Source organism: Myotis brandtii, unplaced genomic scaffold (genome assembly GCF_000412655.1).
Source record: "Myotis brandtii unplaced genomic scaffold, ASM41265v1 scaffold190, whole genome shotgun sequence".
NCBI classification, from domain to species: domain Eukaryota; kingdom Metazoa; phylum Chordata; class Mammalia; order Chiroptera; family Vespertilionidae; genus Myotis; species Myotis brandtii.
In genome coordinates, this window is record NW_005357076.1 from 2051584 (window position 1) to 2064632 (window position 13049).

Sequence of the window (13049 nt, forward strand, 5' to 3'; positions counted from 1 at the left end):
ATATATATATACAATTCTTACAACTCAATCTTAAGAAGACAAACAAACCAAATAAAAACTTGTAAAATGTTTGGACAGATATTTCTCAAATGAAGAGACATGAATGTCCAATAAGCATATGAAAACATGCTCAAAATTACTAGTGATCAGGGAAATACAAATAAAATCATAATACTATAACACCACATTTAAAATATAATGGACACAATTTTTCTGTTTTGTTAACCCTCACCCAAGGATATTTTCCCATTGATTTTTAGAGAGAATGGAAGAGAGAGGGAAAGACAGAGAGAAATATTGATGTGAGAGAAACACATCGATTGGTTGTCTCCTGCAGGAGCCCTGCAACCGAGGTACGTGCCCTTGACCAGAATCAAACCAGGGACCCTTCAGTTTGCAGGCTGATGCTCTATCCACTGAGCCAAACTGGCTAGGGCTAATGGCTACAATTTTTAAAGGCTGATAACACTAAATGTTGGCTTACATGTGGAGCAATTGAACGCCCATATATTGCTGTTAGGAGTGTGAACTGGTAACAAGCTCTTTGGAAATGGTTTACAAGTTTTAAATGGAGCCTAACATAACATACGCTTAGCATATAATCCAGTAATTATACAGGTAAGTATTTACCCCAAAGTAAAAAAAAATATGTACCCAAAAAAGACATGAACAGAATTTTCATTGATTATTCTAAATACCTCCAGCAATAGTAATGAAAACAGTGTGGCATTGGCATAAGGGCATATGTATGACTAATGAAATGGAATAAAAAGTCCAGAAATAAGCCCTTGCATGTATGGTCAATTGATTTTCAACAAGGGTGACAAGATCTTTCAACAGGGAAGGAAGTCTTTCCAATAACTGGTGCTTGGAAAACTAGATTTTCACAAGCAAAAGAAGAAAGTTGAACCTTATACTATATATATTGAAATTAACTCACAATGGGTCAAAGGCTAAATTACAGAGCTAAAACTAAGAAACCCTTAAACAAAAACCTTAGGAGGAAATCTTCATGACATTGACTTTGGCAATAATTTATTGACTATGAAATCAAAAGCACAGGCAACAACAACAAAAATAGATAAATTGGAGTTTATACAAATTTAAAAGTTTTGTGAAACAAAAGACATTGTCAAGAGAGTGAAAAGGCAGCCCAGATAATGAAAGAAAATACTAGCAAATCACATATAAAATAAAGGATTAGCATGCAGAATGTAGAAAGAACTCCTACAACTAAAAAAACTAAAACAACTCATTTCAAAAATGGATGATGGACTTTACTAGACATGTTCCCCATATTTAAATGGCCAAAAGCACATGAAAAGATGCTCAGCATCACTGGTCATAAGGGAAATGCCTATCAAACCAAAAGGAGATACCACTTCACACCACTAAATGGTTTTATAAAACAACAAAGAAAAAATACCCCTAATTGGAACCCTTGTATATTCTTGTTGGAAATGTTGAAGTTACTGTAAAAAACAATATGGTAATTCCTCAAAAAGTGAAACATAGAGAATTACCACATAGCCTAGCAACTCCACTCCTAAGTATACACCCAACAGCATTGAAAGCAGGGGCTTAAACAGATTCTTGTATCCCATGTTCATAGCATCATTATTCAAAATAGCCAAAAGATTAAAAACAACCCAAATATCCATCAAGATGGATGGATAAGCAAAATGTGGTATATACATACAATGGAATATTATTCATGTTTGAAAGTAATGACATTCTTATACATGCCACAACATGGATGAACTATGAAAACATGCTAAGTGAAATAAGCCAGACACAAAGGGATAAATAGTGTATAAATCCACCTGTATAAAGTACCCAGAATAGGCAAATTCATAGACACAGAATGTGTAATAAAGTTACCAGGGACTAGGGGAAGGGAGAAATGGGGAGTTTTATTTAATACATGTGGGATTTCTGTTTAAGATGATGAAAAATTTCTGAAAATGGATAGTGGTGAGGGTTGCACAACATTGTGAATGCATTTAATGCCCTTGAATTATATACTTAAAAATAGTTAAAATTTTATGTTATGTATATTTTACCACAATAAAAGGATATGAAAAAAATCTCCAAATTTGAAATAAAGCAAATGTCCACAAAGGAAAGGGGAAAAAAGAATTGTGGTATCTTCATACACTAGAGTACTTCTCAGTAATAACAAGCAACAATGTGGATAAACCCCAGAAATATAATACTTAACAAATGAACCCAGACAAAAAGTAAGTGTATGCTATATGACTCCATTTATATGAAGTTCTGGGAAAAGCAAAACTAATCTATAGCGACAGTTGTTGAGTAGGGTTGGGTGTTGTGACTGTAAAGGAGTGTAAGGGAACTTTCAGGGGTGATGGGAATGTTTTATATCTGGATTGGCATTGTGATTATATAGGTGTATGTATTTGGCACGATTATTGAACTCTAACTTATAGTGAGGGCATTTATTGTTCTATTGTATCTAAATAGTTCTTCAATTAAATTGATGAAAGGAAGAAAGAAAGAATAAGGAAGGGAGAGATGGAGGGAAAGTGGAAGGCAAAATTCATATAACCATAACAATTAGACTAGGGTAATACTGATACAAGCAAGGCAATTACACAGGTTGAATAAAAGAGACAGTCCAGAAACAATTCCAAATATATACAGAAATTTAGCAATTACAGAAATGGATGGCATTGAAAAGGAGAAAAAAAAAAGAAACAGAACAATAAGCCAGCCATGTAGCAAAAAAGTTTAATTATGAGCCTGCATCACACCAACACACAGTCCATTCCAGAAGGACTGAACACCTAAATATTCAAGGCAAAACTTGACAACTTTTAAAGGAAACTGTAGAAGAATAACTTTATGATTTTAAGATATTGAAGAATTTCTCAGACACATCACAGCCCCTGTAACTCTCCCATACATATATCATAAAAATTAAGAAAATTGATCACATCAAAATTATAAATATCCTCCCCAAAAGACAATACATAAAGTTAAAAGGTATATACATCATAGGCTCTCAAAAGATATTTGCTAACACGTGGAAACCAAGTTACTGTATCTAGATAACAGGCATCCCAAGAGTCTTAGTGTAGGTTTTAGCTTGAATCACTTCAGAAGTGCAAGTGCTACTAACTTACATTAACAATATTTGAAAAGTTAAGTATTTCTGTTTCAAAGTATTGATATGTTTCTTCTTAAAATTCAACATAACCACTGTCTTGGGCCACACATTACTCTAGTTGATTTTCAAACTTCATAAAAACTTTACTCTGCTGTCCCTCGGTGATAGAATTGCATTTATAGTCTCGGCTTTAAGATCCTCCAGAGATGGAGGTCTGGATGAACACACGGCAGACAGAAAACTGTCCCTTGCCTTCCTCTCTCATTGTTCCCTCAGCTCTCTGTGTGTCCCTGTCCACTGCGCCCACACTTTCATTCCACGCGGAGCTCTGCTTCATCATCTCCTTTGGCATAATTCAGTTTATTCCCATTTGCATCAGCCCTACTTTAGCAGCTTACCCCCACTACACTCCATACTTAGAATTTTCTATCTTCTTTCTTAGCAAAACTCCCTTGTCCTAGGTTACATGTCCTCCAGGCCACATGCCATGCTACTTTAGAAAGAGTAACAATGCTAATATGTATGAATAACATAACTTATTACCTACCCCATCCACAAAGTGACAAATTAACATTTAGAATTATAGTTACCCAAAGGAAAACACTAACACTGGAAAATTTCAGATAAACTTGTAGGAAGATGGGATTTTTGGACAGGTGACTTGTCTTTTAATGTTCTTCAAATCCCCTAGGTCAGTGGTCGGCAAACTCATTAGTCAACAGAGCCAAATATCAACAGTACAACAATTGAAATTCCTTTTGAGAGCCAAATTTTTTAAACTTAAACTATACAGGTAGGTACTTTGTTATTAACTTAATTAGGGTACTCCTAAGCTGGCCTTTGCTAAAAACATCCTCAATCTGAGGGGTCGACCTCAGCGAACGTACCCCCACTTCTTCTAACGCCACTTCTTCAAAATAGACTTGCTCAGGCCGAAAACTGACTTCTTCGCATGGGCCACGAAGTTTCAATTGCACTGTACGTGCGCGCCCGCACGTGGTATTTTGTGAAAGAGCCACACTCAAGGGGCCAAAAATCCGCATGTGGCTCGCGAGCCACGGTTTGCTGACCACTGCCCTAGGTGTTTGCTGGTGCACTGAAAGTGACATCCAGTACTCCACCCAGGGCTGATGGTTGGTTTGTCACACAAACACGTAACCAACATGTTCTGTGCTCTGGTCTCATTTCCTGTTTCAGGTCTTAGTCACTTTACAACATGGTATTTGGGCAAATTAGAGCTGAATCAAGCAATGGAAACAACCTTCTTTGGTAAGGCTTTCTCTGGGAAACAGAACTGGGAGAAGCAGCTGGTGAATGTCACTTTAGGTCAACTGTGATGGACAGACAACATGGAACACCCTCAATGGGCCCTGTGCTGTCCACCCCGGGCAGTGGGCAGTGATGCAGGTGTGACTGAGGCTGCTCTTGTAAGTCGTGACTACTGAACACTGCTACTGTTTTGATGAAAAGAGCCCTGTTAATCTGCATATTAACAAAAAGCAGAAAGATAGACAAGTTACTTCTTAGAAGAAGCAAGAAAGACATTTTCCCCTTGAAACTCTGCAAGCTACATCTCTGATGGGAAATCCTCCCCACCCAGTACACACACACACACACACACACACACACACACACACACACAAATGGAAAAACCAAGCGAAAAATCCCTTCATCAGAGTCTGTGGCTTGCTCTCCTTTACTCCTTGCTACACATGAGTATGTGAAAGTGCACCACACTCAGATGTGCAGCCTGATCGAGTGATAATCTCCTATAATGTGCCTCTATTTAAAGCCGCAAACAGATGGAGGGTTTATGAGCAAGGCTGGTAAAAGTAAAAGCAAATGATTGTAATAGTTGTACTTTTAATAGGATTCCCCACAATCTAAAACATTATTCCTCAAGGAACAAATTGTTCTATAAAGTTATGTTCCTTAGGAAGAAGACAGTCCGCCCTGACTTTGCTGAGGCAACAGAAGACTCCAGGATGCAGGTCGCTCTCAAGTCCGATCAGCATCCGGGGAGAGAGGACTCAGGGACACCATGATCCCCAAAGAAAACGCTTGGTGGAACAGGGTAAAAAGCAGAAAGACCAAGCGTAGAAAAAAGCATATGAAAGATGTATGAGTTTTGATTGAACTCATTACCTTCTAATCCTCTACTTTGTAAAACAAGGTTTGAGACATTTCTATGGAGTTAAGATAAGCACACAGCTTGGCTTCCTTCTCTACCAGTGCAGACCAATAACTCCAGGCCAGCAAATCTTGCTTAACAAACAGCGGAATCGCCAATGACCCAACATGAATTCATTACCATATTCCTTTTTAAGAGAAACAAAACTCACTACAATCCTATCATTAAGATGAATATACTGTAGTGATGGCTTTTGCGTAAATTATAATTAAAGCTAATCTTAATTAAAGTTATTACACCATTTTGGAAGAACATAAACAAGCCAAAGAGAGGGAAACAATGTGGTCAATAACTCACTCCAAAAATATTTTTTGCCTCCAAAGCTCTCACTGAGGGAGACATTCCTGCGTATGATACAAATGGTTCTGACATTAAGAAAAGTAAACAAGTGAGAAAAATAAAGATGGAAAAATTCTGTGGTCAGTTCACAAGTGCTTTTTTATTGTTTGAGGCAGGGTTAAAGCCTTTTATAAAGACAAGGATATATGTGCCGCGAGATTGGATATGACATGGGACTAGTCTAGCTGCCCTTGCGCAGAACTCTGGCTGCCCATAATATGCCAAGGACAAAACAAAGAACTAGGGTGGGACCCAATGCAGCTAATTTAAAGCATTATCCCAATGCTGTTTTATAGATCAAAAACAAAAAAAAAGGTACTTGACTCTGGTTATTCATGGATCTGAGAAATAAAGGCAGACATTCAATATCCTCCCTTAATGGTCTTGAGGATTTTAAGCTAAATATCTGATGATCAAAGGTTACATAATCTACAAGAGGGACTCTGGCCAGGCCCCATGCAAGTCATCCAAGGACTCTGTTGACTCAGTACCTGAGTCCATGTAAATGGGCTAGAACTGAGCAAACAGGTTCTTCTTGGGTGTTTCAGGGATCCTGACTCCCCAAACAGTTTAACAATAGCAACTCTAGTTATTTGGTACCTATAACTAGAAGGATTCTCTTTCAGGTTTTTCTGTCCTCAAACTAAACAAAACTGGGAGATACAATGAACACCAGGTCTAAATAGAAGCAAAAATAAATGCTGTCATGTCAGAAGCAACCAACCTTTCCAGTATCTTCCAGAGCGATTTTATTGCTGTACTAATATATTAAATGACACTAAAGCCCCCCAAACAGTCTGATCATGCTTATTTTCCTTGAAACACTGGTGCTGGAATATGGTCCAAGACGCACCAGCTATGGATTTAATTTCTGAGAGGTCCTGAGAAAGATACCAAATTGAAAGGATTTGTGGCATCCATTAAAACTGTTTGGTCTGATAAACATTTTCTATAGTCTTCCCTTCTCTCTTATCTTCTGATGCACCACTTTCTTTTATCATCTTGCTACCTTGAAATAGCACCCAAAGGAGCAAGCTAGCTCCAAACACAACTATGGCCATAGATATAGTAGGAGGTATGTGTGGTTAGAAATGAATGAGTAAATGAATGAATGAATGAATGAGTGAATGAATGAATGAAGGAATTAATTAATTAAAAATATTAAAAGTCCTTGATATACCCAGAACCTGGTGCTGGAAAAGATGCCTGACACTGCCAAGTATTCAAGGCAAGACATGGATTTAGAAATGAACAGAACAAGGTCAATTCCATGCTTTTGTAGTCAGGGATTTAGGGAAAGCTGGTTACTCCAATTCAGAAAGTGTGACAACATGCAACTGGCCATACATGAATGGCCTGGCTGAGAACGTACACCTTCTGCTCTCTGAAAAACTGCAAACCTGTGATAAAGATACTAAAGAATGGGGAGGGGCATGGAGAATATGAGATAAATACTTACAAGGAATAAAAGAGAGTGGGCTTCCTCAAAACGGCAACTATTTCACTAAAAAGAAACCCCCAGGACAATGGTATCAGAGGGATCTCTACTCAGCAGGCAAGCTGAAGACAGTCTCTCTCACTTGATTACAGCCACTGAGCATGCTCACGGAGGCCCCAGGTGTGACCTCTGCTCCCCCGTGAGCCGCGGAGGGCCAGGCAATCTATCATGGTGTTCATCCTGTCAGCCCTGGTGCATCGCCGCTGCTGCCTGTCACCCTGGTGGATGAGACCTGCTTAAGGGCAATCATGTCAATCTCTATGTGACCACTCAGTCTAAGGCAGAAAGATGATGTTGACAGGCCTGGTGAAGTCAGCAGAAGGTACCAAAATCTGAAGTGGTAGCCTTCCCACAGAGATTCCGTGTGGGCATTGTCTTTTTTCTTCAGCTTTTTCTTTATTTCTGCTTTCCCTTTTTGCTTACCGGTAAATCCTCATGACATGGGCTAAGGCGTACAGAACTTGCCTTCAGAGCTGGTCATCCCGGATAAACCTGTTGCCCTCCGAGTTCTTCCCATAGTAAACATAGCGACACTTCCCCAGGACACCTGCAAAGAGAAGGAGACACATCGTTACAAACCACAGTCCAGCAGGAACCGAATAGGCGCTGCAAAGCAAAACACAACACAGTCCAGATCCCACGGGTGGCAGCAGAAGGAGTAAGTCCCACAGGGAAGGACCCTCCCTTCTTGTCCTCACCGTTGACATTCAAATGAAAGGTCAGCAGAGCACAGGCGCCCAGAATATCGTGGTTTCCCCCATGATGTCGCTTCCACATTTTAGAGACTTTTCTAGTTTGGCCAATTACTCCTCAAAAGAAAGCATAACCCTCTCATCTCTCCAGGTTCCCTTAGCAGTTTCTAAAAATGGAAAATTAAGAATTTAAAGATGGGCCCAGCCCAAGCAAAAGATGTGGCACAGTCTTCCCTGAGTGCGACTCTTTTCAGTCCTCTGTCATGAGTCAATATTAATACCTTCCTAGAAGGACCTTCCAGTTCCCAGGAGGCATCAAGCCTTAAGGGGATGAGTAAGGAAGAGGGTGGTGCTGACCACATGCCACATGGAAAGTCACAAGAGCCTGGACGTTAAAGGCTCCTTCTCACAGGATGAACTGTAGTCTCAGGTAGGAATACATTTGATTTTCTTTTTTAAAAAATGTATTTTTTATTGATTTCAGAGAGGAAGGGAGAGGGAGAGAGAGAGAAACATCAATGATGAGAGAGAATCATTGATCGGCTGCCTCCTGCACACCCCCACACTGGGGATAGAGCTCGAAACCCAGGCATGTGCCCTTGACCGGAGTCAAACCCGGGGCCCTTCAGTCCTCAGGCCAACACTCTATCCACTGAGCCAAACCAGCTGGCCTGATTTTCATTTTCAGTTTTATTTTAAATAATTGTATAGCTCCATATACAGCTTTCCTTTCACTCAAGGAAGTTATGGGAGGATTTAACTATGAAAAATACCCTTAGAATAAGTTCAAACCTTTTAATCAACTCAATATTTATTTTAAATATCCACAAGAAATCACCTACCATAGTTATTATAAAAGCTTTGTAGGATTATTAATGAAAAATAAGTTTTTCCAAGAAAATATTTAAACTACAATTTGATTTTTTGCCACCTTGTTTTTTCTTCTAATTTTAGAAAAACTTAAAAATCAGCTCCACAGCTGTCTTGTTACTAATAGCACTTGAGCCTCTGATGTGTGCATAACCAGAAAGAAAAAAACAACAACAACAAAGAAATGTCCATAAAACATTAATTCATGAGCCACAAATCAGCCTATCAAAATAGCTACCTACCTATATGTATGATTTTTCCCATCAGTGTGGTAGTAGGAAACCAACAATCACCAGCTATTTTTCATTTGGGATAAATTAGCATTTGAAATTATCCAGGTCCTTCACATCACAAGTTCTAAGTAGTAAATATTTGGTGATTGTATAAGAGATATTTCTCCATTGCAGAACTTTAAACCTTCTTCTTAATTAAGGATTAGAAAATGACTCTGAAACTTTTAAGGACAGGGCCGATGCTCCTAGGTTTGAATGACTTGGGACAAAGCTGGGAATTGCTGGGGTCACAAAATCTGAGAGTTGGTGAGAGCATGATACTCTCCCATGGCCTCCAAACTGGTCTTGGTGATGCTCTCATTCCTTCTACTTTTTACCACATTCCCATGAGCAAGTTTGCTGTGGCCCACACTTCCCCCTTGGCCACACTTTCTTCTCAGCTTCCTATCCCCAGTTTCTGTTTTTGAATTTGGGTCCGGTGCCTGGAAACACTGAGCTTGGGTCAAACCTCCCTGAACCCTTTCTTCAGGCCTAGATGATTCTTTTAGCTACTGCCATTGAGCTCGTCTCTTCATTGGGCTTAACTGTGTAGCACCTCGGGTGGGACTGACATTGTTCCCAATGCCCAGACCTGTCTGTGGGCTTGGCTGGTTAGAATCTGTTCCAGGAATAGCATCCCCTACAGGCCTGGGTGGGAGTGTCGCAGATGTTTCTGAAAATTCCACAAGGGGCTTCCTTAAACATAATTGACTCAAATTCACCCATGAAGAATCTGGAAGAATGAGGCAGAGAGATGTGAATATCTCTCTACAGCACCAGGAAAGCATGCATTTTTATACAAAAAAAGAAAAAATGGATAGGGCTGTCAGATATCATAAAGAGCACAGTCTTGCTCTTGAGTAAAAGAATGCAAGGCAGACACACACACACCACACTCCAGTGGGTGTGTTCATTCCCTCCTGCAAACTTCCCAGCACATTCAGATTGGATTTCTTTCCTCTGCCCTCTCCCTATGGTAAACCCCAGCTCCGGATCTGGCCTAGATGAAAACTGGGCCTCAGATGCCATCCAGGAAATAGGCTGTTACTCCTGGAACATGGGCCCTGACGTGGAGGAAGGTGACATGTTCTGAGCCATGTTCCCCGGTCCTTCTCTCTGGTTGGCATTGAGAAAAGTCCTGTTTTAGGGGCTGCTTTGGGCCTGGAAGCAAGTCGGTTTATAGGCATCCTGGCGAGAGAGGCTGCCTGATGAATGCAGGAGACGCAGGGAGGTGTCAGAGCTTGGAAAACGAGGCAAGGACATGAGGTATTAATATTGTCAATGATCTCTTGACGGGAAAACAGATACCACACTCACTGTCAGATTTAAATAGACACCAAGTGCATTAATGACAAAAGGGCAGACTTCAAACAAAGGGGTTGTGTGGCAGGGAGCAGGGCTGGTCTCTGTGCGGACAATACCCTGATCTGAACAGACACTGTCAGGGCGGGAGACAGGCCCAGGATTGTGTGTGGTGACAGAAAACAGAGATGCTGACAGAGATACCAGCACCATATTATGCCAAGGATATTCTAACGCTGTCTGTGGCTCTAACAAAAGCTGACATCACTCCCTATCACTGGGGTCTCCTCCACCCGCTCCTGCAGACTTTCTCCCCAGACGTCTTTACAAAACTCGCTGTGGCTGTAAAGGTCCTGGCAGCCCTGTCTGTGAGAGCGCTGGGGTCAAGGGGCCTACGGATGACCTCAGTCCATAAATCTGGACTTTGCAGGAGGAGCCCGCTCATCCCCCGATACCTTGGCTACTGAGGGTGATCAGAGTGCCAACATGTGAGGAGCTGTCACCTTGAATAACATCCTTAAAGGGAAGCCACTCAGTCTGTGGGCTGCCTCAGGACAGCACAGGGACCGTCCAGCAGCCGAAAATTCAATCCAGCTGCCCTGCTGGTGCTCCTCTGGGAAGAGAGGTGGTCCGGCCAGTGACAGTCCAAATCAGGCTGAAATTTTTAAACTTGAACCGCCTACAATTACACAAGTGTCATCTCCATTGAGACTCCTATCTGACTGAGCGCACATTTGGGAAGTGATTACCCCCCAAATGGAACTTTTGTGCTAAATAAATTAATAAATGAGATTAACAAGGAAGAAAATAAAGCCACAGCCCCATAGGTGGCCATAGCACTTTATTTATCACGAAGGTTATTTGTAATAGGAGGATTTGCTCAGAAGTTAAGGCAGGTGGTAGCGTGTGACTCTCTTTCCTGCTCTCCCCATGGCCCCTCCTCCTGTCACAATAACTGCCTTAAACTGTGACAATTACTGAGGGAACAACTTGCTGGCAGAGGCATTTTGTTGGGGAGGCGCGCAGGCTGGGACTCAGTAGGCGGTGGTCACTACCGCGGTGGTGACTCAGTAGGCGGGGGTCTCCCTGTGCATCTCCAATGCATCCGCTTGTTTCTATCTCCTCGAACTCCTGTGTCTGGGGACTGGAGGGGGAACAACATTTAGTGGCATATGAAGTGTTTTCGTTCTCTGGGGAGAAATTAATTGGCCATAATAAGTGAAGCAAACTTGCCATGCATCAGGCCGGCCTGTAGCCATCGGCGTGTGGTTCCTTTCCGGGGGCCCTAAAAAAATGACAGTGTGTTGTCCCCTGGGAAATCCTCTCCTGCCAAATGAGACTCCTAATTTTTCTTAAGTAGCCAGCTCCGCCATCGCCATAACTTCTCACAACTATAATTATGGGGGGAAATGTTTGGGGAAGAATCTGCTTTAAAGAGGTCCTTTATCTTTTAAATGTTTTCCCCTCTGGAATGAATGTTCTAATTATGCAGGTTAAGTTATGACCTTGGAGCTGCCTCTCTCCTTGGCTGCAAGGCTGCGAGGGCAGGAATGGTTCTGGAGACACTGCTGGGGAGAACCCCGAGTGTGCGGGGTGGCGGGGGTGGGGGGTGTCCTGGCCCAGGCATGCAGAGTCCAGCAAAGACCCAGGGCTCCCTGGCCTCCTGGAGGGCCTTGCACCTCCAGTTGCTAAGAAGAGGTGGAGGCCATCTACAGTTAGACCCAGCTCTGCCCCAACAGTCATGTGATCATGTCCCCCTCCCTTTTCTTCACTGGGCTGGTTTCCCCATTTGTAAAGTGAGGGCTAAGGGCCAGCTAATCTCTGAGGTTCATTTTAGCTTGGAAGTAGAAGAATTAATATTTCCCAGTTCCTCCCTTATGAAGATGAGAATGGCAGGGCCGATCTTGCCTGATGTAGCGGGCATATCCAATGGTGAGTTCATCAGAAATTCCATTTGGACTAAATCAGCTCTTGAAACCCATCAGGCCAGAGTCCCATAACGTATAGAAAGGGAGCACTGCTGGATCTCAAAACCCCCAACAAAAGAACACCCACCAACTTTCTGAAGTGCATTTCATGCTCCGAGCTGGGAAGTGCTTGCCACTACCTAGCCTGTGTCTCGCTAGCTTTGACTCAAATCTCCTAATTCCATAGTCAACAGAACTAAGACTAAATATCAGATTTAGTGGTTTATCATGTGCATTTTAGTTGTGACAAAATAATAGTCTTTATTCATCTATATATATAAAAGCCTAAGCAACTGAACAACCGAACGACCAGTCGACAGGTCGCTATGACACGCACTGACCACCAGGGGGCAGACGCTCAATGTAGGAGTTGGGTGCCAGATGCTGGGCTCACTGCTGGCGAGCCTCTCCCGCCTCCACAGCAGGGCTACTGAGCAGTAGCAGCAGCAGTAGCACCTGGCCCCGGCTGCCTGCCACTTGCAGCATTACTATATCCCTCGAAACCAGCAGTCCAACTTCCCCCAAGGGTCTCGGATTGTAAGAGGGCGCAGGCCAGGCTGAGGGACCCCACTGGTACACGAATCCATGAATTGGGCCTCTAGTACAAATATATACACTTATTTGATGATACAGTATAGGTTGGGTCAATAAATCTGTATCAGTAAAATAAAATATCAATTTTATTAACCTTATTAACGTTAGCTTTGGTATTCACCATTTTAAATGCTATTCTCACCAATGCTTGTAAGAGTAGCTGTGTAATGACAAGCAGGTTTTACTCCGTTTGT

At 41.9% G+C, this 13049-nt stretch overlaps 1 protein-coding gene across 3 annotated transcripts in view; it reads right to left on the reverse strand.

Annotated features, from left to right (window-relative positions):
- The window catches only part of LOC102245006 (chromosome unknown open reading frame, human C10orf11), a 1043798-nt gene that overhangs the window by 4523 nt on the left and 1026226 nt on the right, over positions 1-13049 (reverse strand). For 2 of the 3 annotated variants that reach the window (XM_014538350.1, XM_014538351.1), the window contains one exon: positions 7535-7705. In XM_014538350.1, the coding sequence (XP_014393836.1) occupies positions 7626-7705 (80 nt within the window). In that variant the 3' untranslated portion in view covers positions 7535-7625. Of the gene's footprint in view, positions 1-7534; positions 7706-13049 lie in introns of those variants that run through there. The other variant, XM_005864646.2, reaches the window with a different exon arrangement.